The 26,077-nt window shown below is 40.2% G+C and overlaps 1 protein-coding gene across 3 annotated transcripts in view; it reads right to left on the bottom strand.

Moving 5' to 3' along the window:
• Positions 1–26,077, bottom strand: part of LIN52 (lin-52 DREAM MuvB core complex component) — a 46,434-nt gene that overhangs the window by 4,968 nt on the left and 15,389 nt on the right. Inside the window, exon 6 of one of the 3 annotated variants that reach the window (XM_083838688.1) lies at positions 10–26,073. The exons of the other annotated variants lie outside the window; for them this stretch is intronic. Within the exon in view, the coding sequence (XP_083694814.1) occupies positions 26,072–26,073 (2 nt within the window). The 3' untranslated portion in view covers positions 10–26,071. Of the gene's footprint in view, positions 1–9; positions 26,074–26,077 lie in introns of those variants that run through there. 3 annotated transcript variants of the gene reach the window in all.

The following is a 26,077-nucleotide window of genomic DNA, read 5'->3' as shown; positions in this document are numbered from 1 at the left end:
GAAATCACAAGGGAGGAAAAAAAAAAAGATTAATATTGAAAAAAAGTCAAGAAATCCAAACAGAATTGTATAATTTGCAGTATTTAACCAGAGGGTGAGAAATTCATTTAATTTGTACTTATATTAATAGTAAGGACTTTTTTATTTAAGTGAAAAGCAAATAATCTAGTAAAAAAGTTTAAAAATTCCAGCCTGAATTTCTGACAATCTAGAAACGCAGGCAAGGCCTAGAATCTTCTAAACTCAGCAATAATTCCTATAGACTGTCTCATTACGTACAATCTCTGCTTTCTATTCCTACTGCATTATGCTCTTGCAGCATCCCCTTTTCTGTCTCTGTACTATCCTCCTCTGAATGGTATAATCCAGATCTCCATCACTCCGTCTCAAAGCAATTGTTCCTGGATGTTATAATCCGTCAGAGATTATGGAACGCTCTCCATTTCAGGATTATTGGTCCCTGGGTGCTATGATCTTCAACAGAAATTAGACAGCATTTTCTCTCTCAGCACTGTCAGTCCCTGGATGCTGTAATATAATGGGGTTTATATTCCTTCAACACAGTTCATCTATGGATGGTGTAATAAAGTAAAGTTTATAGAGCTTTGGTCTTCTCACTCTCTCTGCATTGTCATTCCTTTGACGTTTAATACAGCGAGGCAAGGTTTATATGTCTCTCTCTCACTCTTGGCACCATCAATCTCTGGTAGCTGTATTACTGCAGGGTTTACACAGCCACTTTTCTGCACGAGACGTTTCTGACTTGTGAGCCCATAAGCTCACAAGCTGGCAGAGCAGCCCAAATACTATCTTTGTCTCACAATACAACACAATGCATTAAAGACAGCACGATTAGCGACTGAGTCCTCGAGAGAGACAATTTTCCCACTGGAGCTTCCCTTCATTTCTTTTACATAAAGGTGTGAGCTTTGTGCTGGACTGACAGCCATCAAAACCTGGAGGTTTTTATTCACAGGATTGATGAAAGCATGCATGTTTCCCACACCTAGCCTAGAGAGACTCTGAAAGGCGGAGACAGGAATTAATTTTCTGTTTTATTCATTCAATTCCTGACCTCTCTACTGAGAGGAACAACAGCAATGACAATTAGCATAAAAAACTAGAGGTGGGTTTGTTGCTGATGTTGAGTTTTCTTTTGACATTACTCCTTATCTGTCTGAATGGAAATAAATGTAATAATAAGTGTTTATTTTAAAACACTCAAATACCATCAGGTAAAGGCATTTTGTTATTCTAGATATACAGGTTAGAAATTGTGCCTTGAAGCCTGGTCTCAGTTATTACATTCTAACTTGACCACCCAAAATTGTAGCATGAGGTGTGGCCGTCATCGACAATATCCCTGTAAAACAATTAGTGTTATGAAGTGCCCAGTACATATGGATATTCACAAGCTGCAAGGTCCACAGCCCTGATGGGAATATGCCCCACAGCAAGATACTGCTTCAGGCTGGCTGCAGATTCAAGCAGATCACCTCATTATTCCCTTGGTTCATGCCTCCAGCTGTGAGTTATATCATCTGGGATCCATTCCCAACTCTGCTTCTGATTCGGGGTGAGCTGCCACAAACATCGTTTACTTATTTGTACCTCTACTTCCCCATCTGCAAGACAGCTTTCAGGGATGCTAAACCGACACATGGGTACAAGGTGCTGCAGAAGGGCAGGGAGTGGACTGCTGTTCTGTCAAGAAAATTGTCACGTACAAAGAGGATGATTAAATAAAAATGCAAGTTTCTAAATATTTCAGCTAGGAACAGGTTTTCGCCACTGGTTCCTTGACACCTCCCTGCCTTGCACTGGCGACAGCGCAGGGTTTTAAAACGCTGTTACAGAAAAATCACCAAACCCAACTACAGCTGATAGAGTGGAAAGTTTTTTCTGAGCGCAAGTCCCATATAGGAGATATACGAATGCATGACAATTCCGTTCCCCCAAAGAGGCTGCACCCTATAAATCAGGCAGAGAGCATAGACTCCTTCTGTGCGCTGAGCGAAATTACTGTGGGTTGGGGGTTGCTCCAGAGCACGTGCCCTCCTGTTCACTTGTCATCGGAGATGTTAACATTTCTGATTAATTCACAGACCTCTCATTTTATTCTTCATTCCTTTATCCTTGCTATCCTGTTCTGCCGCAGCTTAAAGATTCTTACCGACCTGCTACAATAATCACCGCCCGCTTCCCCCCCCAACCTGGTGAAATTGTTTAGTGATGCCAACCGCGCTTTTAATTTGCAAGACATCAGACACAGAGGTAATTTATACCAACATCTGTTCATTTCTGACTTCTAAAACAAACTCGCACATGCTGCTACAAAATCCCATTAGGAGCAGGAGACAGCCTTCTGCTATTCTGTATTCCTCTTCTCCTCACATACTCAGGCTTGCAACAGGGCTTTATTTTTAAAGATATGATGCCAAGCTGAAAGAAAGGACCTTACGTCTTTGTATATGTATGAAAATGGCCAGGAAATAACATCCTCGTACCACAAACACATCCCAGCCAACCTAAGGGCAAGTTTCCACAAACATTAACAATCTTGTTTTCCCTGCTTCAGCTGCTTCTCTTGTCTGCCCAGGAACCCCAGCTCAATGTATTCCTGGTAAACACAGGCCAAATACATATTACACGGCGCTGCGTTCAAATGTCTTGGCTACTCCTTCCCCTTTGTTCCTCTCTAATCTGCACTAGGGTATGCCTTCGGCTTGGGTTTTGCACTGAAAAGCCTCGAATACTAAACCGACTCCTCTACTCAGCATCGCTTCTGATAAATGAATTCTTAAAAATGGGAATATCATTTCCAACTGGGCCATTTGGAGCTTGCTGGAGTGAAGGAAGAGCTTGTAAAGGAAGAAACCATCGCCCCCATTCTAAATACGATCACAGTCCAAGAGAGACAGCAAGACCTGTCTTAAACAACTACCCAAGGGAGCAGCAGAAGCCCGTTGTGTGGTAGACAGAGGTGGATTTTTTAATTAAAAGGTTGGACAAAACCGTAGGGACAACCTTGGGGATTTTTCTTTAAAATGGTTGCTTAAACTACGGACTTCTAGAGAAGAGAGGGCTTGAGCACAGGTTTCCTTGTCCCAGCAAACAGGCACTACAGAGGCTGTGCAGCACGGAACAGAAACATGAATCTCCATGGCAGGGGACAATTTACAACCTCGCCTTGGCTGTGCATCTACAACAACAGAAAATCGACAATGGATATGATCACAATAGCTTGGATACCAATTAATCTCACACTCTGGAGGAAGAAGAGGGTACTGAAGACCATAGGAAAAAAACACCTTTAAGATATTATCAGCACTGGTTCCAATGGAAGTTGAGTGCTGAATAGACTCTCTGAAAGACAATTGTACTGGAAAATGGTATCAGGCTGTTATCATTAACAGAAAATGTTGCACTATGAATTCAGTTTGCTGCCTGGGAGATCTCAAGAACAGGTACTGGACAGGGAAGACTGAGGCTGAAAGGAGAAGGAGAGATTTCTACTTGATAAGGGAGCAGAATAAGATTTAATATAATCTCCTCTTTAGAACTTCAATCCTTCAATCCCGCATTTAGTGTTGTTGCCTGGGGCTCCTTTTCTACTACAACTGTCCCCAAGCTGCTTCTTTGCAGTAAATTTTGTGGTTGCTGGTTGGAAGATTCAGTAGTACAGATTGATTTCCTACAAGTGAGGAGATGAGGGATTACCAAAAGCAGTCCTGGTTAACAAGATTGGGTGCAGATCTCCTGCGAGAGCAGCCCACTCTGCCAGTGCTTTGCATCCTTTCACTATGACATATGGGTTTCATTACACAAAGATTTTCCTGATTTTAACTTGGAGGCGATTACATTGGAAACTCAGAGTTATCTTTACATCTGTAGCAATTTAAAGGTTAAGTAACTTTTAATCAAATGACAAGGACTCAATTTTTTTTTTCCTTGATAGAAGATGAAAACTGCTGTTCCAGATATTCCTTCCAGTGACAATTTAATTAGAAAAAACACTGTCCTGGAGATTGGGGTCCAGGCTGATTGCTCCCCATAAAAAGCCTTCTCGTACATATGACAGCACAAGACAAACTGTGTCATAAGGTCTGGATAGCCAAGAAATAATGGAAGGATTTACTGCTATAAAACCAGCAACAAAAATAGTGACTTTCACTTATATAAGCAACTTTAAACGAGGAGAATCCCTAAGCAACACACACACATACACATGTTCTTAATACAGCATACACTTCAAATAAGTGTAGACTTGGTGACAAAGTCCACACAAAAGATGTGTGACAAACTGTATTTATCATACATTTATCATGATCATGACACCTTCCACTGCTTACTGCTTCTGGACTTATCCTAAAAATCTCAAAACAAAGCCTGTGAGCATCTTCAAATCATGGATATTTTAAAATGAAGTCACCCTGCCGAAGACACTTCTCTGCCTCTCCCCACAATTTACAACTTGAGTAAATTTGACTTTGCTCCTCCTCTAACCTGAAAATGTAGCCATGTTGGTATTTAAATGCTTTGATACTAAATATACGGAAATACAATTAATACCCTATGAACAGAACACGGTTGTAGCCCTAAAATGCCTTGTAGGATCACACTGAATGCTACATTCTTGACTACCAAGAGGTTACTTTGGGCACTGGCATACTTTGTTAGCTTTTCAGTTAAAATATTCCTCCTGTTCAGCCCCTACAATTGTACTTAGGGTAATGAAATAACTTGTTTTTCACTCTGAAAGGATTCCCCTAAAGTGCCAATCATGCATTCTCAAACTGCTGTGTCTTAGCACTACAGAGACAACAAAACTAGGAGGATTTTATTTGTGAAGAGCTACCAGTGGAAATTACCAGTTCAGGGAAAAAACCATGAACTGCAGAGAGACAGCAAAATACTTCTCTGGTTTAGCCCTTCCGTCACAAGTGTATAATGCTTCAGGCAATTGCTTCTTTTGTCCTTTAACACCATGTGAGGATAAGATAACAATTCTTTTCCTTAGTAGGTAGGACGTACAAAAAGCTGTAGAGGATTCTGCCCTGGAGCTTGACAGGACTTGTGAAAGCCAATGGCAAAGCCAAATCTCTGGGCTGCTCTCGACCACTATTGCATTTGGAAGGGAAATAAAATCAGTCACCAGGGGCGAAGGCAAAAAGGCAATCTAAAAACAGCAAAAACATGTTAAGATTGACATTAGTACTAAGCAACTCCCAAAAGAAAACGAGGTCTTTATTAGCCAAAATCAGGAGAATATTATTAGCAAGCCAACATAATCTCAACTTCTCTCATCAGAGAAAGCAATCTGTTCACATCTCTGTCTCTGACTTGGTTTTGACTCCTAGGCTCAATGCATACTTATGGAAGAACAGACCCCAAAAATGCCTGCTGGCACTGTCTCATCCCTCTTCCTTCACAAAAAGATCTCTAATTACTCTGCTAACTTCATACTCTTTTAACGTAATTGTCAAATGAAATACTATTTCACAACTGTTGGCCTTGGTCAAACACGAATCAGTGAATCCTGCACCAAGCCCAGTTCCACGAAGCTGGAACTGCCATCCCAGGAGAGCAGAGGCTAGCAGAAGCAATGCCAATTGCCTTTAACGAAGACAAAACCAGCATATAGTTACTCAAACCCGTGCTTCAGAAACATTTCACTGTTTCCATTAAATACCAGCATAATCATCCAGAACTCCTGAAGCACATTTTTCAGGTAAGATGACAGAGACTCAGCATAAACCTCCAGGTGGAGTAAGTTAGTGATACCATGTCATCTTTCAATAATCAGTATCAAAGCACCTGCAAAGTTTACGAAGCTTCATAATATTCTTGAGACATCTGGTGATTTAATTCCTATCTTACAGCTGGGGTCACAGCCTCAGTAAGAAGTGATGCACGGATGTATACTAAAGGAGTCGGCGACAGTGCTAGAATTCGGGCTCTGAAAGATGAGTTCTGTCAAGTCTTGCTGCAGTATTTTAAAATATTAACACTTGGTACAAAACATTACTGTCCTTCCCTTGGTGGATGAGACAGCAGAATCTACCCTTACCTCAGCTCCAGTACGTAGCTTGGCATGACTTGTTTTGAAATGTCAAAGAAGGTGGGCTTGCACAAAACCTGCTGTGAACCAGAGCAGGTGAGGAGCATGGAGTTTTCCTCCCTGTATGCAATGAAAACGGTCATCTCTGACAGAGAAGTGGTACATAGAAGAGGCTGATAAAGTTTTAAACCACTGAAATACTTGAGTGAATATTACCTGGAGCCTTAAGAACCTGGAGTCAAAGACCCAATGCTTTCTTGAATCATGAAATCCTAATGTGCCCTCGTTCGGTCTCATTTCTCTCCACACACAGTTGTTGTGTTTTATTGTACACCTGACAAGACAACTCAAGAGCTCATTCAGGATTATCCACAGTGGTGATAACAGATCTGTTTCATGCAGCTTGAGATTTCCTCAAAAATGTTGCTGTTAGTATCAATGAACACTAATATTGTATCTGCTCTACAAAAAATTAAATTCCATCTCTGCAAAATAATCACCTTGTTCTCCTAAGCAGACGTCCCCTCCTTGCAGGGCAGCACCATTCCCTTCACACTCAGCTGCAACCAACGATGTGCACAGAGCTCTGAATGCAAAAACCTACAAACAGCATTCATTCACGTACAGATGGGCAAGGCCAGGCAGTGGGAATACCTGGAGCATGGGGCAGTAACATCCCTGCCAATGCCGAGGGAGCTACTGAACTTATGTTCCTGGTCACAAATGCTAGGACGTGCACATATTTTGTCCCGTGTGACCCCCACTTTAAATGGAACTCCTACAGTACCTCCCACCTCCAGGAACTGCCTGCAGCCAACATCCTGTGAGGCCAAAGACCTGATCCCTTTGACCCCCAAAGCAGGGAAAGAGTTACATCTTCTCTCTGTGAAGCCAATAAAAACCTCTCTTGATTATAATTTAGATAAGAGCCACTGGATTGAATAATAATGTCTGAAACTCCCCTGGCTGTTTCACCTTGAGACGTCCATCACTGGGTTAAACATGATGCTAATTGCATTTGGATTGATTAATTTCTCTCACTCCTGTCTATTCGAATAATGCTTAACAAAATAATCACAGCACCCAGAGCCAAATCTTCTCCGTCAAAGGAATGAAGCCATCAGAACCAGCAGAGATGAAAGAAATGAAGATGACCCGTAATTACTGCTACGGTGATATCATTACCATATTATAGAAAATGAGTGTACGTGGGGGGAGAGGGGGCTGCGATTATTATTTATTTTTTAATGGAACTGCACATCCCAAGAATACAGATCTGACACAGGGGAGCATACAAAAATACAGAACTAAAAAAAAATTATTGTGCATTAAATTGCAAAATACAGTGAACGCTGGGGCTCTCGATGCATTGAGTGCCTTGTACTGTGAGCTATTTGCTCACTTCACTGTTTTTTCATTACAATAATACTCTGCATATGACTAGCACAGAGATTCAAGATGCCTACCTTCCCCAAAAGATCCTCAAGTATCTGCAGCAGAACTCACCCATAACCCCTCTCCTTCAATATTACAAGTCATCTTTCTTTGAATGCTGGCGTTCAGATTTTTCAACCACAAGACCTAATTTGATGTTCAGAGAAAAGCTAGTGTGCAAGAAATTCTTATCCCTAAATGCAGATTCCTATCTGAGACCAGTTTTAAATTCCATCACCAGCTGCAGTAGATTACTTTCAACCATTTGTTATGCTGGTTCTGCAAAGATCTCAAATGTATAAGTCTGGAAGAATTCAAGCTAGGATTCAAAAACAAAACAAACAAAAATCTAACATTGAAAAGGAAGGCCTTCTGCTCCTTTTATTCTCCAAAATATACTCCCAAAGCCCCTCTCATTTGAGAAACAAATAGCTTGGCAATTGTATAAGATCTTCAGACACCTGTGCACTGCAGTTCTAATTGTGGTTTATACAGTTCACTTCTCTCCGTGCTGGTTATGTCTGCCCCCTAGTCTCAGACCGAAGACAAAAAACAACACACAACTAACAGCTTAAAATATTTATTCTGGAGTAAAGCCAAGGTCAAGTACACACAAAAAAACTTCACACGCCAAAAATGTCAAGACCTAAGACCAGGCACTGACTCATGAAGCTAATTACACACAGAAAAATGATGTTCAAGTATTTTATAAGGCTTAAAGGAATAAATTCAAGTTACTCTTCTAGTGTTAAGGCAGTATGAAAGCCAATTTTACATCAAAGTTAAAAATAGTGGCAAGTATACCTGAAGGGGACTTGACTAGGGTAAGTTACCACTAGAACAGATACAGCTTGGAAAAGCTTTGACCACCGAGTCCCACAGATGTTGGAAGCAAAGACCGGGATAGAAATGGGAATGTTTTAACAAGAAGCACACTAAAGGATTTTTTCTGCCTGTTCATACCAATAAGGAAAATAATTTCTTCTTGCTCTCCCAACCCTAGCAGAAGCCCAAGAATTCTTGATCATTTAGGGTTTCTTACCCATGTATCTCTAAAAGGACTCTTCTTTATCTAATAACATGCAGAAATGAGATCAAAACTGCTTGCTCAAGAACTCCTGAGCAAAAAACACATGAAGAAACAAGGTGGAGAGGCCTAGACTGAATAATTGCATGCAGCTGGGCATGAAATGTTTTTAAAGGTGAGTGGGTCCTTCTCAGAAGGCATGCAGGCAGAAGCAATGTCAAAACCCCCACAAAACAGCGCCCTGTGATGCGGCCTCCCTCGCCTATGCAGGGAGCAGGCATTTAATGGCTGGGAGCAACGCAGGTGAATCTTGAAAGTCACCATTTTTTCAAGTCTTATCAGTGGCCAGGGCACACAGGCCATGGAAAAATCTCAGTCCAAGAGCCAATAGGAACAAAGGGATTAAGAGTTATTAGGAGTAGAGAGAATTACATATTTACAGTACAGTTACTGAAAAATAATCGTGTAGCGATTATGTAAGTCCCTATACTCCTTTTGGCTAATAACGTTGGGATACAAGCTGTATGGTTATGCAAGTCAGGACAAACAAATCCACTCAGAACACAACAAGGCACTCTCACAGGAGGCTTGTAGTCCTGTTTCCAGTATGGCTTCCTTGGCCTCCAAAGGAAGAAACGAGTCCCTGTCAGCAGGTTATCTAATGGCTTCAGCTGTGAAGCTCTGTCAACAAGCTTCATGAGGAGAGGTGCCTGGAGGGAAGAAGCTCATACCACCATACTCTGTATTTATTTCTCCAGATACGCCTTTGCTTTAGAAAAAAGATTACATTTTTCAAGTGTTTTCTAACCCTCAGATTCCTTACTGAAACTTCTTCCATGTAGATGTCTGCGGCCATAGACACAACAATGAATTATCGACACTGACGGCCTCCACGAGAAGATAATATTATTTGATTTACACATGAGATAAACTAAGATTTCTTTTGCCATTAGTAAAATGATATAACACAATGGAACTACATGGAGGACTTCTATAATTTCTAAAAATCCAAGTAAAAAGTCTGTATGAACAAATTCAAGTAAATTATTGAAATCTCATTGCTCCAAGGCAAAAATCTCAACCTTAGTTCAAGTAGCATTATGGAAGGGCAGCGATACGCAGTTTGTGGGCTCTGGTTGCAGAAGAAAACCTCCACAATCACCTCCATCATTTAATTCTTTCCTCCACGTGAATCAAAGACACTTTCTTCATTGTGTTCTCTTATCCCTATCCTCTTCCTTCCCAGCATATTCACTGTTTGCCTCAGTCCAGCTGTTTTTCAGTTATTTTACTGACTCATTTCAAGCTCTCATTTCGAGCCAGCCATGAGCCTTTTCTCCTGGCAGCAATATCCTGAGCTGAGGAATATCTTAAAGTTCAGAAGAGGGTTCAGGGAATTCAAAACCATCTTTACCAACTCCCAGTTGGTCACAGAACATCTCAGGAAATGCACTGATTTAGAAATGCTATGGTTTTCGCAGCATTCAAATGCCACTAGAGTCAAGTTGAAATAAATACAGGAAAAAACCACATACATTGGCAAGAGTTAAAAATCACAGAAAGAGTGGTGTTATTCAGAGAAAATAACACTAAGTTTAATCTGACTGACTTGATAAAAAATTCCAATACCACTCAGGGCTTTTTGGAATAGATATTAACAGATAAACATGCAGACTCTGCTAAATTAAAACATTTTAGCTGTTAATGAGCTCAAACACAACTAGGCAAGGCCCAGATGTAAAAAATACAGCCAAAACCAAACCCTCCCAAGACCTATGAACAAATGCGAGAACATTCTGCATAAACATCCTTGCACTTCTGGTCCCCATGGGTTTTTAAGAAAACCTTGAAGCCATGACTCAAACAAAAGAAATACAGAGGTATCAGTCTGCTGATACCTCCTGAGTATAACAGCCAGAATAAACTTCAGTTTCTTGAAGCTCAGAAATAAAGCATCCTAGTCAACTGTCATCCCTAAGGGTGGGGGGGGGGGTAGGAAGCCAAAACAAACAAACAAACCATTCTTTTTCTCTCCAGAAGACTACTGAGAGCAGCCCAGTTAGCCTTGGTACTCTTTGTACTCTTTGGCTTCCAAAAATCTCTTCATGTTTATTCACAATCCATGCATACCACTGGTCTGAGGCCATGTCTACCATTACTCTCTTCTCTTATAAAACCTGAATTAACAGTGCCATAGCAGACTAGTTAGTGTTCCTCATCCATTACTGGAAACCAATAATTAAGATATTGCAGCAAAGCAAAAGGGAAACCATCTAGAAGAGTAAAGCTGAAGAAGGTGATGGCTATGAAGAGTCTCTATAATTTACTGTCTGGTGAGATTGCTCTGATGGATGAAGGGTACTAAAGAAACCTTCCACTGAACTCACTCCAGTTCACCAATGTCTCTCTCATGTCAAGGCATGGAGGACACCCTTGGATGTGGTATTACAGGTGTAGGCTAACGACTGCTGAGTAGAGGTGGACAGTCACTACTGGCTACGGTCCTATCAGCAGATGTATATACAACCTTACATTTCTTTCCAAAGCATTACCTACCTGCTACACGTTCAACACTGTTTCCTAACCATCAGTCCTTCACCCAGCCACTGCTTTGGTTATTGATCAAGGAAGCCTGAGAACCATAGACAGGAGTCCCTGAGAGTGCAACTGTTTTTTCCTCTGAGTTTTATATATACACAGATTAGCAGACAGAAATTAGAAATTGTAAGTTTTTGGTTTTGTTTTTTTTTTTAAATTTAATATGCTCTCTTTTCAAGTAAGCCAGGTACTAGGCATGAAAATCTTGAGGCAACCCTCAGAACTGTCTGTTGAAAAGCAAACGACAGCTTGGCCTGCTACCCAGAAACATCCATCACCCAGCCCTTTTCTGTTGGGATTTGTGTTGAATGACGTCTTCTGCAGGTTAAGAATTAGTTTTTAGCATAAGAGCCCTGTGTCATCGCCGTCATCTCCCCAGGAGAGAAAAACAGGCTGAATGATTTTTAGATTATATGCTCTGATAAGACACAGGCTCCTGAATCCCTGTGTGCTCGTGCCACGCAGGCCACCTGCTCTATGGAGCTGCCACTGGGGACACCCTCAAATGGGTTTAGTAATAATGTTCTCTCTAGAGATATACCTCAAAGCATGCTTTGAATGTACATCCTATATCACCGACTGAAAACCTGTATATAAAATCCTATCAACAGATAGGATCTAAGACCAGTCTCTAGAAAAGAGTAATACAGAATACAGTAGACATTTATTTCCTCCTAAACACAAATGTGTCACATCTGTAGGCAAACAAAAACGCAAATGAACACAGGAATTGATAAAGCAGGGCTGATCAGTGATCTACCCAGTCAGGTGTCCTGTCTGCCTGCACCCAGTATCAGAAACACCACAGGAAAAAAAAGCAACCCCATTATGAAGACAAATGGAATAATCAGTTCTGAAAGGCTCCTCCTCTCCCCAAGTGCTTGTTTTGTATCCTGAAGCAGCCGATATTTCATACTTCATTTTATATTTTATCCTGATACACCTAGAAATCTTCTTAGCCATTTAATTGCCTGATTCTTTCTCAATAGCTGCTAAGTAGTCGGGCTAAAAAGATTCCCAGTGTGGCAGAAAGTTCCACATCAAATTATTCATTGCATAAAAAGCATTCCTCTTTGCCTCTTTTAATATGACTGGCTTCCATTGCTTTTTTCTGAATTCCATCCCCCTCATTCTTTTCAGGGCTGGGAGTCAATACGAATTTTCAATTTACTTTCTCAATTGCAGAGATGTGAAAAAACAACCGTGTCACCTTTCAAAAATCAGAGGTCCTTTTTTTTTTCCCCTCACATTCTTATGAAGAAACCTCTTGATTTATAAGCAGCTCTCCAGAAAGGAATGGTGTATTTCACACCATCTTGAAATTATTCCTGCCAAAAGACTGCCTGAAGTGACCATGGAGTACCTGAAGATGCAAGAGAGAGAAGTCAAGCAGAGGAAGAGGTGGGAAACAGCGCAGTGATCTGTAGCATGAAGACAGCAAATTACAACTACTTTACAACTTCTTGGAAAAAAAGATTTTGCAAGTTACATACAAGGCAAAGCATTTGACAGCATTATGGCCCTCCAAGCAGCCTGCAGCTTACACAGAAAGTGAAGGTCTAGAGAGCAAATGTCACTACACCGTCTCCCTTCCTTTACAATATAATAAGCAAGGCTGTCACTAATTGCTGCCATGTTTGAACTTCAAGTACTTCCTTTTCTGCTTCTGATCATAATTCTGAACAATATTATTTTGGTGTCAAAAAGCATTACCTCAAATACAAAAGAGTTGTGTTACTTAGAGGTAAAGTTTTGCTTGATGGATGCAATTACTGGGCTAAAATGGCAGCAAGCTCCAGGAGACAGGACATTAGCCTGTAAAAGGAAACCTAGTTTTTATTCCTGACACACTCACTCCTGCTATGTGCCTTCTCCGTCCCTTAGGCTCCCCCATCAGTAACTGGTACACACCTTTCTCTGTCAAGTTCCCAGACTAAGGGAATAGGATTTCCTTGTTTCATAATAATCCCATTTTAGTTTCATGAATAGTGAGTGGTTCAGGTCTAAGGCTTAGATCCATGCCAACTAAATTAAGGTTCCTGACTAAGGTGCCTAAAAATCTCATAAAGATCCACAGAAAGAAACAACGGCCTCCAAAACAGGAGTTCAGCTTAAGACATGACTTCTTATACAGCCCAGAGTGATTGCATTTCTAATTTGGAGAGTCCAAGTAGATGCTAAAAGGTAACAGCTGCTGAAACTGGTCCCTGACATCAGGTGCACCTTTTTGTGGTATTTCCTAGAGCTGCTTCTTAAGCAATCCGTCAAAACAGCCTTGGATACTCCTGCAGAAAACCACTTTTATGTTGTCAAAGCCCTTCAAGGAATACTCCACTCGAGTTTATTCCATACTTACCTGCTGCTAGTACGTGCAATGCCAAAGCAGAGCAGAAGCCAAAACGTTCAACCAAATGTCAACATAGTAAGAAGAAAACTGCCAGGATGTTAGCTTGACAGGTAACTTAAAATACTGCTAGCAAGCTATGCCCATGTACATCTTGAATTACTTTAAAGCCCAGAAGTTCCTGTTGATCAAGTAGCCTCTCTGCTACAGGGTGTACAAACACACAACAAGGGATTTCTGTCCTAAGGCTCAGGAGAGACACTACACAAATATTGTCAGACAACACAGATGTATAGGTAAGTGAGACAACACAGAACAGTGTCTCAAACCCAACACATTGTTAACAGCCAGTCATCAAGACTTCTGTAAGTACCGTACAACAAGTGCAAGAAAGACAAATGAGATCACTCCCTGGGTGTTTACAGAGCATGCTTCCCACGTGTGTGGAAGAAGATTCAGATTATAGCTCGGATGCCAACTTACTGGAGTGTCAACCACAATACCTGGGTCACAAGGGTAAATTAGGGACAGCAGAGCAGTAGTGTTCATAGTCACCAAGAAAAGGGGATCACAGATAATTTGTTGGAGACGATCACAGTTATCAGAGATAATAGGAGGAGGAGAGAGTAAAACGTTCTGGTTTCCACATCTACTCAGGTTATCAAATAGAAATGAAATGAACGGGCTAGTAAAGGGCACTTTTAATGCCATAGGTTCTGGAAAAGTAGCAATGTTCATTAGTCCCCAGTGTGGTCTAAATACTCTGAAATGTGATTGTAAACTAGCAACATAACCCTATATGGAATGACATATAAACAATATCTGGCAAAGTCTTCTTATATGGTTCTGACATGGTCATTCGTGATAATTTCATGTGATAATTGTGTTTAATATACATACGTTTTATCATGTCTTGCAAATCACTTGGCTGCTTAGAAGTAACAAAGTACTTTGCCTTGCATATTTGTACAGTAACACCTGTACAGAAATTATATGAAACTGGATATTACTAAGAAGAAATAAAGATAAAAGAACACAGAAAATACAGGAAACAAAGATAAAGTCCAGCAGAACCAAAGTTTTCTTCTTGCATAGAAAAGATTATTCACTTCTCAGCTTTGCTGCCCTAGCCAGTTACCATCTGAATCATTACACTACATCTACACCTCACTCTCCTTATGATTTAATTAGAAGCAGTGACACCCACTCTAAATATCATCAGCATCCACAATCTCTCCTCCTCCCATATGCAAAGGCCCTACAAATCCCTATTGTCACAGCCTTGGAGTTTTCCCCTCTCCAGGACAGATGCTGCTGCTGCCTTGAAGAAATTGTGTCCTGCCTGGAAAACCAGCAGCAGGTCCAAGCTAGTGAGTACTGCAGACTACTCAAAAGGATGAGTGCTTAACACTGCTTTTCATGCCGAGCTTATTGAAAGATCACTGCTTATTTGCCCATATGACACAAATACCAAGATAACTGGCAGACAAGCAGATGGACAGACAAACAATGTAAACCAGGAAAGAGAAGACTACTAAAAAGGCTTGCCCAAGTGCTGAACATTTAAAGGAATACTCTGAAATCCTGAAAACAGATTTTGTTGCGGGGTACAGCATGCCAGCATTAAATTCCTTTCTCGTTAATCCATGGATGTGTTGGCTTTTGTTTTACCCACTAGGCAGGGGGCACTCAAAATCCTCATTAGGAAGTGATCTGCAGCTATGCACCAGAGAACAGGGAAGAGTACAGTTTGCAGGATTTAAGATTTTAGTTAAGGCACTGCTCAGCAAGAAGAGAGAGCAGCAGGTACATTTTCATTGCCATCTGCTGGATACAATGGACTACTCTAATGAAGGTTAGAAAGTGCTGTTTTCCATTTATCATCATCAACACATACCAACAGTTCCCTCCTCTTCATACACTGCCTAAACGCAGATCAAAATTGAAGTTGTCTTAATAAGCCCTTATTATTCCCCAGACTCTGCCAATGCATCCAAGAAAGCAAGTAAGCCAACAGTTAAGATGTTTGGATGAGTAAAAATGGCCGCGTGTTACTACTGCTGAGAATTGAGAAGGTTCTGACAGTGGAGATTATTTTAAATTAGATTTGATGAGAAGAAGTTGATGTCTAGGGTACAAAACATATTTCTGCATCAGGCCCACGTTATCTCCCATCTCAGAATGGTGAATATTTCTTTTTGAAGAAAGCAGTGCAATGAAAAAGTCTTAAGACAAGAATTTTTTTCCTCTGCCCCAAAGAATATTCTTCCCTTTAGAAAGTCCAACATCTAATGGGGTTTACCCAACTAAAGTGGTAGAAAAACTGATTTGTCACAATGAAATGGAACAGAACACTACTCTGAAGAGACAAGTAACTTCTATTGCTAAGGAAGACCAACACAGCAAATATCCTAGAATTTGAGGCCAGCTATTTATTAATACAGACGGAATAAAAGGTCGGCTTGATCTCTAAGATGAGGAACAACTTTCTGACTTTTGTGAATTATAACACGTTCTGGTTGATCAAATTTAAAAAAAAAAATCATTAAATGTCTTAACAGTTTGCAGAAACCTCTGATGCTAAGGATACCAATAACTTCTTATAAAGGACATCTGGGCCTTTCCTCTTGTGGTAATGAAATCAAAGAATTTCTGGACACTGGTGGGATGACTCTCACGGTCTATCATGCCTTTTAGACAGTCTATTGAATCACCTGGATTCAGTTTTTTTTTTTTTTAAAAAAAGAGGGGTAGACATGAAATGGGGTCTGGCATGAGGTCCATATAATTGGTATAATAGGTACAGCAACAGACTGTATTCCCAGGCCCTCAAATAAGAAAATGTACTTGCTGACATGAGAAACCAGCAATTGTTAATAAACAGATATTCTGCTCTTCAACACTCCATATGGCAATCTGCTGGATTAAACACCAGCAGTGTGATCACTCTAAAAGCTCATCGTGAGATGATCTGGGAAAATCTATCTACAATTTACAAATTCTGGTTAATTTAATTAAAATGCTGCATCACTAAGTGCCTTAATATGTAGAAAGCCATAAGCTTGTGAGGCTCCTGGCACATGCCTGCTTTCAGAAGATGCTGCAGACCAAACCAGCAAGAATCTCTCCTTTTTAACAAAGGAAGACTCCTGAACTAGAAAACTGGAAGTTTACATGCAGGGAGAAGAGATCAGAAAAAAAAATTCCAGAAGAGGCAAACAGAAGGACAGGTGATAGAGTAAGACTAAGGATGACAGTAGAATGAGCAGAACAAGGAAGAACAAACTGTCAAGGCACTGGGGGCTTCTTTGAAAGGTGCCAGAGAGGGTAAAGGAAAGCAGACGGGTTATAAATAGTTAGTCTGCATGTTGATAGGGAGAGAGAGAGAAGAGAAGGAAAGCGGGAGAGAGGTTCAGGAAAGGAGCTGCAATATCCTTAAAAGATGTTCTCTCATATTCTACTGAATGCTGCAGAAGGGTGAGAGCGCAAAGACTGGCAGAGGCAGACAGATCAAGGCTATTTTGGCCTACATCTCTCTCTCCTGTACCAATTAAAATACGACTAGATTCAAAACCATTTAAAAAGTCATCACGGTCTGTGCTTTTGAGAAGAGCTTTAATGCAGACTGCCCTTGAGTTTGGAGGCTGAAAAAGGATGGGCTTCAATAACTTAAGGATCAAAGACTGTAAATACATGAGGGGATGAAGGCCAGGAAGTCCCCAAAGAGAAAGAGGCCACGATCAACATGCTTGGCCAGAGGTAAGCCCAATGCTGTAATCTACCTTTACAAAGGGAGGCTTGAGATCTGGCTTCTTCTTCAACTGGGAGAAGCTACAGTGCATACACAATTAATTATTGCAATTTAGCTCAGGGGTGGTACCTGTTCATTTTCAATTTGGTGCCAACATCATGAAAGAGAATCCATGAGGGTGAGCCAAACTTAGACACTTTCTTCTTTGCTAGAAGCATGGTTGGATGAAAGAACACAGATATTCCCACACAAAATCTCTTACAAAAAAAAAATAAAGTGATCAAGCCGCTGGAATCTGGAAGCAGATGATAGTCTGGGGAACTGAGATGGAAAACCTTTTCCATGTCTGCAGCAGCTCAGAGTTAATGGAAGCCAAGGCATTCCCACTGCTATCATTACTATCTCTGAAATGGACTTAGATACATTGATACTTCTCTTCCATTTAATATCTACTTTTGTTCTTTATAAGCTAAAGAGAACTTAGCAGCAGAAGCTGAGAATGCTTCAGGGTTTCCCAGACATGATTGCTAACACTTGAGAGGAGTCTGGAAAGTGGTGTTACCAAGGAGCTGCCATGGAAGAACAGACAGAAGGTCCCCTGCTACTACTGTCTCAGTACACTGTAATTCAGCAAAGCACCTTTTTTTTTTTTTTTACCTCTCCTGCTTGCCATCTCAGAACACTCTAAAATCCAGAGAAAAATTTTTAGAAGGAAGCAACAGCAAGTTTCCTCAGAACCACATTCAGCTTAGGCTCATCTCTTATTAAAAAACATTAAATAATTTTAGGCATTGGAATGGACTGCCCAGGGAGGTGGTTGAGTCGCCATCCCTGGAGGTCTTTAAAAGACGTTTAGATGTAGCCCTTAGTGATATGGTTTAGTGTAGGACTTGTTAGTGTTAGGGCTGAGGTTGGACTAGATGATCTTGGAGGTCTCTTTCAACCTAGACGATTCTGTGATTCTGTGATTCTGTAATTTTGGATTTTGTTCTGCAGAAGGATTATTTTGTATTACCTTATCCTGTTTATTTGGAGAAACAGGAGCGGTCTCTCCAGAACAGCAATTTGTCCCCCACTTACAATGGCTGATGAGGTTCTGCCTGCAAAAGAGGATCTGCTGACTTTCTCCAACGGAGAGTAGGGCATACCAAGTTGTGAAGAAAGCCTGATCATGTTGTAAGTCTAGCACAGTATCATAAAGAAAGACTGTCACCTGTTAAAGTGCACTTCAGCTATATTTCTACAATGCATTGCGTAACAAGAAATAACATTGATATTTTACAATGATCATCCTTATATTAACCTTTCCCACATTATCAGAACTCAGAAAACTTGATCTGGAGTAAATAATAAAGGCACATGCTTAGTGAATAAAATTCTTATTTTAAAAAATCCCAATCACATTTTTATTTCAATATCCAATATAATCTCTATGTTTCCTCTAGACTATTTCCGGCTGCTTTTTAGGAGATGCATCTGAGCGTGCTGGAGCCAAAGGTAATTATTTCCCTATTCAAATAGAAGAGCACTGAACTTCTACACTATCAAAAGCATAAGGACCTAAAAAAAGAGCCCAAGACTGAAAGCAAGATGGGGAAAAAAAAAAACAACATTTTCCTCCCCCTAAGCCTCCTCTGCTTCAGAGAGACTGAGTAGGCTGGTTTGAAAACAAGAGCAAGTGATATAACCAAACAAAAGCAGATCTGAAAGGTGAGCAAACCCCACAAGCCACACAGTCATTATTACTGTGTCGACAGCACACTTGTTAAAAATGTATATTTTAATTTTCTGTATTGCTAAAGGTCCCAATTTGCCCAGGGATCTAGCTAAGCTGCCATTTTCTACCACGACAGAGTCTAATCTTTATTTAATGGATTTAGCATCTATCTTCACTAGAGTGGTCTCTAAGGGAAAGGGGAGGGGAGTATGAAGGGGCATGAAGAGATGATCAGAGCCCCCCTCTCCTTCATCCATCCGGCGCTCATGTTTGTGTTCAAAATTCAATTACCTCCTTATTGATACTTCACAGAGATATTTAAGCTGCAAACATGAAGCCCTGATTTCCCAGGGGGCCATGCCCCTCTCTATTTCACTGCTCTGCTTCCCCCAGGGTGAATTCCTGAGGCGTCCATATTAATAGGTAATCAGTCACAATTCATTTATTAAACAGCTAGCAAGGTTTATCAGCCTGCCCTGATTAGCCGGAAGAAGCCACTGAATTCCTAATTTATTTATGGAAATGTAAGTGTCTTTTTGAATTCCATTCATGAAAGAGCAGGGTGCCGTGGGCCTGGCACACTGAATTCTAACAGGAAAGCAGCAGGAAGCCCAGGGACTGGGGACTCTGCAACTTCAGCCTGGGAAATACACTACGGTAACCCTACCTTGATCAATAGATTTAGGGCCAGAACCTCACGGAAGCATTCAGAAGACAGCTCTTCAGAGAGCAGGCATTGCCACCCACCGCAGCCAGAGAAAGGGGTTGGAAAGAGGTCCTTAAGTGGAGCAAGTGACATGGTTAAGCAACACTGTGAAACTGGGAAGAAATAGTGAAGAAATGGAAGTATTAAGGAAAAGTTCCAGTAGAACATTCAGAACAGCACTGAAGACAACTGCCATGTAACACCAATATACACATTTACATATAAAGTTCAGCTTTTTGAACATTTCAAAAGTTATTTTTGTTATCATCAATCCAATCGAAACTGTTTTTAAAATGCAACAAACGTTGCTGCTCTATTTTCCAACTAAGACACAGCAGCTCAACGATGCTGCTGGATTACCAGAAAGGGAAAACAGCTAATAAGAAAAAAAATCATTCTTCTCTATTGTGTAAATGAGAAGTGGAGAAATTGACAAAGTAAAAAGACTTATGCATACACATAACCACATCTTAAGGCAACTAGGATACAGCTTCTGATAACATAAAGCTTATATACAGGCCGCCTCTAAAGGTTCAAGGCCACCAGGGCTAAAAAATCCACCTTCTTTTTATTCCTTTCAAATCTGCAGTCATTTCTAAAACTTATATTTATCTGGATTTTACCCACCATAGCTACTTAAACATAAACCAATTAGGAATGGGAGACTAGAGAAAATGTTTATTTCCTTTTTCTTCCCCTACAAAACTGCCAAGTTTCACTGTTTCCTGCTCTGCGTTTAGCAACTTTCCTGAACACTTCAACTGGCAGGTAAAAATTGGGACTGTGTTTCTAATCCTGCACGCAAGCAGGATGTCCCTCAGACAGATGCAACAGCCAAAAGGTTGGGTTTAATTCATTTTTTCCTAAGTGTTTTAGATTTCAAAACTGACAAGATTTAACGATCTACAGTGTTCTGTGGAATATAGACAGAAACATGTTTTAAAAGGTTGTATTTTTGTAATGTTAATTCTGAGACGCTTATCGGACATTTTGTTCAGTTATTTCAGTACTCTAATCTGGTTATTAACTGGCTAGGAAGGCATTCAAAACTAACAACCCAGAGCATTAATAACAGAGGGTGCAGATGCCACTATATAATATTGCATTACACACAAAAATTACCTCAGTTCAATTACTGATTATTTGAAAAAATATTTAAAATAGCAATACAAACTCCTACATGGCTTAAAACTGTCTACACCTATGTCTACCCCCTGAATTTACAAGTAAAAGCTAAATTGTTACACACAAGGTTTTAATTTGCTTAAGAACTCATTATGCAAAAATTTTACTAGAGTGTTAAAATCTATATAAAAATCCTGCTTCACCTAAACTAGTACAACCCACACGCTGAAATAAAAAGAGATGATTTCCTCTCAAGCTACAGTGGTCAGACATGGAAAGATGTAGTGCATGCAATAAATACATCCAAGCACTAGGAGGAACGAGCGCCTGAATTCTCCAGAAGCTGAACGCTGCAGGTGTTTAAAGTCAGGGGTGCTATGGGGAAACGAATCCTGGAAGAGGCATCTTTCACCACCTGAAAAAGTAATCAATTGCCTAATTGTTATTAGCCCTTGTTTTATGCAGACAAGGGTAATTCAATGTAGATTTCCTACTATGAAGAGCAGCTCCTGGAGGAAGGGAAAAAACAGAATTTGCAGTGGCAGACATCACGTAATTGTACAACAGGCCCAAACATCTCATCAGGATGTGGCTCTCAACAGCCACTTTCTCCAAGCCTCATTGTTTGGGTACTGCAAATGCTACCCGTGAAAATAAAACAACCTGTTCCCCTCCTGCATCTAGCCATACTTCAACCTTTTCCCTCTTCAGCAGTAAATTCACAGTAACGATTTCAAGCTATGACTTTGTAGAATAAATAAGACATCAAAGACACCACTGAGCAGGTTAAACAGGACACTTGTGCACGTTCTTATTGTGAAGTTCACTGAACTTCCAACCCCACGTTATTTTCACTCCCTCAACATATAAGTTCCTTATACAGAAAAGAGCAGCACCATCCAGGACAGACATCCACCCCATGCTGCCCAAACATTTTGGAGAAGATGAGCTATAGTTACTCTGCAGTTATTTCTAGTCTTCACAAATAGGAAGAAAGCTTTCAAAACACAATCAAGTGAAAGGAACGCAGCACTCTACCTAAAACTGAACTCAATTGCTCCAGAAGATGCAAACTGGTGTCATTCATGCCAGCAAATGCTTCTTCCTTGGTTATGTTTAAGATACCAGTGTTAGAACTGAAATTATTACAAAATGCTGCTTATGTTAGTACACACACACAGCCAGTGGGCTTACCTGTCCAGGTAATCTGGCATTACAACAGAGAACACAGCAGTATAATCTTAAACTGCTCGACTCATCTTCAAACTGGTCATTAAAAGTCCGTTCTAATGTACCCAAATCTGATACAGAAAGCCCAGGAGAACCCAGCATGATCCTGCACATCCGGTGAGCTCAACGCAGAGCCACGATTTTTGTCCTTACATAAAACCCAGAGGAAGGGTTTGGAAATAAAAAAATTAAAAATAATAAAAAAAAATAATTACGTAAGTATTCCTTCCTTTCTAAATGCCACTTGATACAAGTTGATGGTGAACGCCTATTACTCTGCTGCAAATTACTGTTCATACTTTTGTCCTGCCTCATCCAGTCATCCATCTCAGACATTCATTTCCAACGCTCCCACAACAAAGCCCATATACTTCTAAGGTTACTGATGTAAAGAACTGCACGGTTACAATCAAGGAAGGGATAATTATTTCCCGTCTTTCTTGCACACATAGTCAGTGCTGATAACAACATACTTCTAGTGACTTACACAAGGAACTTTGCAAACTGCATACAGAAAAATTATTTGCTACACTTCTTAAATACTGTAGCTTATGTGGCAGCAGTTCACACACACAGCAGAACACAGTTTAGGATAAAAATGAGAATCTCTAATTGACACTGCAGAGAAAATTAGATTGTAATTGCATATGCTGTATTTTGCTGATGACAATGAGGTTAGCATTTGCAAAAAAAAAAAAAGTGTTATGAGATCTTTAATGACAACAGGTTATTAAGAGCTTTATCATATACCTCATCAGAAATGTAACATTTCCAACAGCAGGGAGCCCCCTAGAGCTACTGCAGGAAAACGGTTCAGGAACCCAGCGCTGCTTATTGCAACATCTGGGCTCTTTGGCACTCTCCTCCAACTACTGACCAAACCAGATTCTACCTGGTTTAGCAGAACAGAGATTAAAATCTAGAGGGAGAAAACAGAAATCACATTTTAACATGAAGAAAATGGAAGTAGTTATTTGTTGAATTGCCACTGGACATAGAAGGCTTTAAAATATAACAACAGGTTTCAGAAACGTCACGCATGTACATACAGAGAGGCTTAAGTCATACAGGTGTTGGTAGAACACCACCAAATATCCAGAAATCCGGATTTTAGAGTAAAGTGTACTGGCACCCAATTAATTGGCTCTTCATGCAGTTTAAATGAATTGTGGATATATGCCCTGTAGCACAGAAAGCTCTCCACGTGGAAGCACCCAATCAATATAATTTCTACGCAGAAGACTAAAATATATTCTGCTGAAATCTGCTGTAATAAGCTTCACTAGCTTTCAGTAAAACAGTGCTCAAAAACAACACACAAGTGAAATTTGGCTAATCAATATTAGACCTCTGTCCATTATCTACATTCTTGTCCCTGTGCTGTAGCAGCTAATAAGTAAAAACATCTCCTCAAAATTAAATTAAGAATGGAAAATCTCCACTTACACAGTACGAAGTTCCTTATTCCCATCTCTCCAATTACAGTAAAAAGCCATCAGATAAATCACAGGAAAGTAACTGAACTATCTCGTTTAGCTTTACTGTCAAGACTTACAACTCTGAAGAGCAGTAAATGCATCTTTATTCTCTCCTCATTGTGAGCAAAGATTTCTGTAAGAATAAAATTTCTGAAAGAATAAAGCCACCCATTTTTTAAGAACCAACCAACAATACATAGCATCTTGGGACAGATATCTGAAGCACAGCATACCAACCACAGGCCTGTTGCCATATCCTAAGAGCCTAAGTTAACACTGAAATTTATGAGCCTAACTTTCTGTGTGTTAATTCAGACTTACCATGATAAGAGTTTGCAGTGTGCTCAGGGAACAAGCTCTTGAACACTTTCAAAAAATCCACAAACAGCCTTCAAACATGCTTTCATGGGGATGTATAAAGTAATGTTTTATTACTAAAATAAATTTCTAAGAGCAAGCACTTCACTGGAAGGGGGAGGTGAAGAACAAACTTGCAATGAATATGATGAGAAGAGGTAGTATGTTTACTCCGCTGGCAATGGCATTAAGCACCCTTTTTTGATCTCCAGTTAGAGCTCAAAAAGACACAACAAAACCTTCCTGTACAGATGGAGACAATTCAAAATGTCTTAGCACCCAGATAAATTTACATTTGAATTGAGTTGTATTTTTAATAGGGAAGCAGGCGATAGGTAGCAGTTTATAAAAAAAGGCATGTAGTGAATTCCCCAACACTATTAATTCATTTTAGGAAGACAGGATTTTTTTTTCCCCTAAAAGACAGTTTTAAAACAAGGGAATTCAGACAAGAAATTAATTCAAAACCCCCTAGCCACATGATCATAATGGTTTCATTTGACCTTCTAAACTGTACTTCTTTCCCACATTTCAGGCTGGGTTTCATTTTCAGGCTGCATTTCCTAGAATGCCATTTTCAGGATGTTCTAAAACCCAAACAGAAATGCTGTCTTGAAATCAGTCTTTTCAGAAGACTGCCCATAGACCTGAAACCAGAGGTTGCTACACCTAAAGAGTAACAGGCAAGCAAGTGTAATAACATCACCGTCACCACTTAAATCCATCAAGTGGCTAGAATGAATTAGTATGACCTATTTTAACTTGTCCTGAATTCACCGAAGTTCTTCACACTGACTCGGGCCAAGTTGGGTCTTCTAAAAACAAATATTAAACAAAAAAGAGAGTTAGCACCAAAAGGTTCAGTTCATTCCCTTTCCCTCCCTGCACATTCCTGCCTTATTTTCTGACCTTAAACATCTGCTCCACTGTCTCATGATCATCCTATAAAGAAAAATCTACCTTCAGCTATTTTATCCTTTGGAAGAACTGCTGTAAGCACCTTTAATTTCTCTTCATATCTTGCAGGCAAAACCATAATCTACCACTTCATTCCCTAACATGACTCTTCTTAAAAGTCTGTTATCTCTAACCTAATCTATGTAAACTCAGGAAAAAGAGAAAGAGACAGGAATCATCTCACCACTCTAATGAGGTTTTAGAGTTCGTGCTCTATCAGATTGCCCAGAAGTAATATTCCAGCTTCACTTTCATGGTAAAAAATGGGAATATAATCTGCTGGATTCATATTTGATAGAGATCTAGCCCAGCAGCCAGGAGTATACACAAAAGATAGTCCACTGCAAACAGCCCAGCTGTCAGGTGGAACTTGAGAAGGATCTCCCAGTATTATGTGATTGCTATGTGTCTGGTAAATACACACTTCTGAGCACCCTCAACTATAATGGGGAAAATGTTTCCATTTCCTATTTCATTCCTAAAGAGGATGTGCAAAAGAATTGTCAAGGTCTCACTTTTCTTATCTCCCCTCCTTGGTCATTCAGCTCTGTGAATAAATCCATTCTTTTTTCACAGCTTCCTCAAGGCACAGACATTCTTCCTCTGTCTTAGCTAGCACCGAAACAGAGGAGACCTGTTATTTTCACTCTATAGGCTCTCAGAAAAGACCAGCCTTAAAAGGAGCAAAGCCACAAGAGCTCTCAGTCCAGTGCAACAGTATCACGCTAGATACAATGAATTCATAAACAAGAAGTTTGTTGGTTTTTTTTTTCATAGCCAGTGAAGTTAAATCTCTTTAATGAGGACAAACCGCATAGGAATTAATACAAAAAAAAAAAAAAAGGAAAAATAATGAAGTCAGTCTAAAAAACCTCATAAGATGAAATAAAAGCAAATCAAGTTTTACAGGGAGATTATGTCTTACATTATTAGACTAACGGATATAGCTGGGAAAAATCAGTAAGCTTTCAAGCAATTATTAGCTCTTTAATTAAAAATCATTTTGCATTGTCCTGTTATATTTAACAAGATCCTGAAAAAGGACTACCTAATAATGTAGAAATAGATACATTTGCTAAGAGATGAAGCTCTAGAAGCTTCACATTTCAGGGAGTGCACCAACCACTGTTGGCAGGGTTGGCAAGAAACCTCTCTTTGTGCTCCTCTGTGGCTGTGCAGAACAACGAGCAGGTCTTCACACGGCTGCAGCCCGATGTCAGGGGACGGGATACTGAAAGGACACTGGTCTGACGGCGGCAATCCTCGTGTTCTTCTTAGAACTTGTTTTCTGA

This window comes from Anser anser (genome assembly GCF_964211835.1).
Source record: "Anser anser genome assembly, chromosome: 5".
NCBI lineage: Eukaryota > Metazoa > Chordata > Aves > Anseriformes > Anatidae > Anser > Anser anser.
The sequence above is the reverse complement of the archived record's forward strand: the minus strand, read 5'-3'. Positions and strand labels throughout refer to the sequence as shown.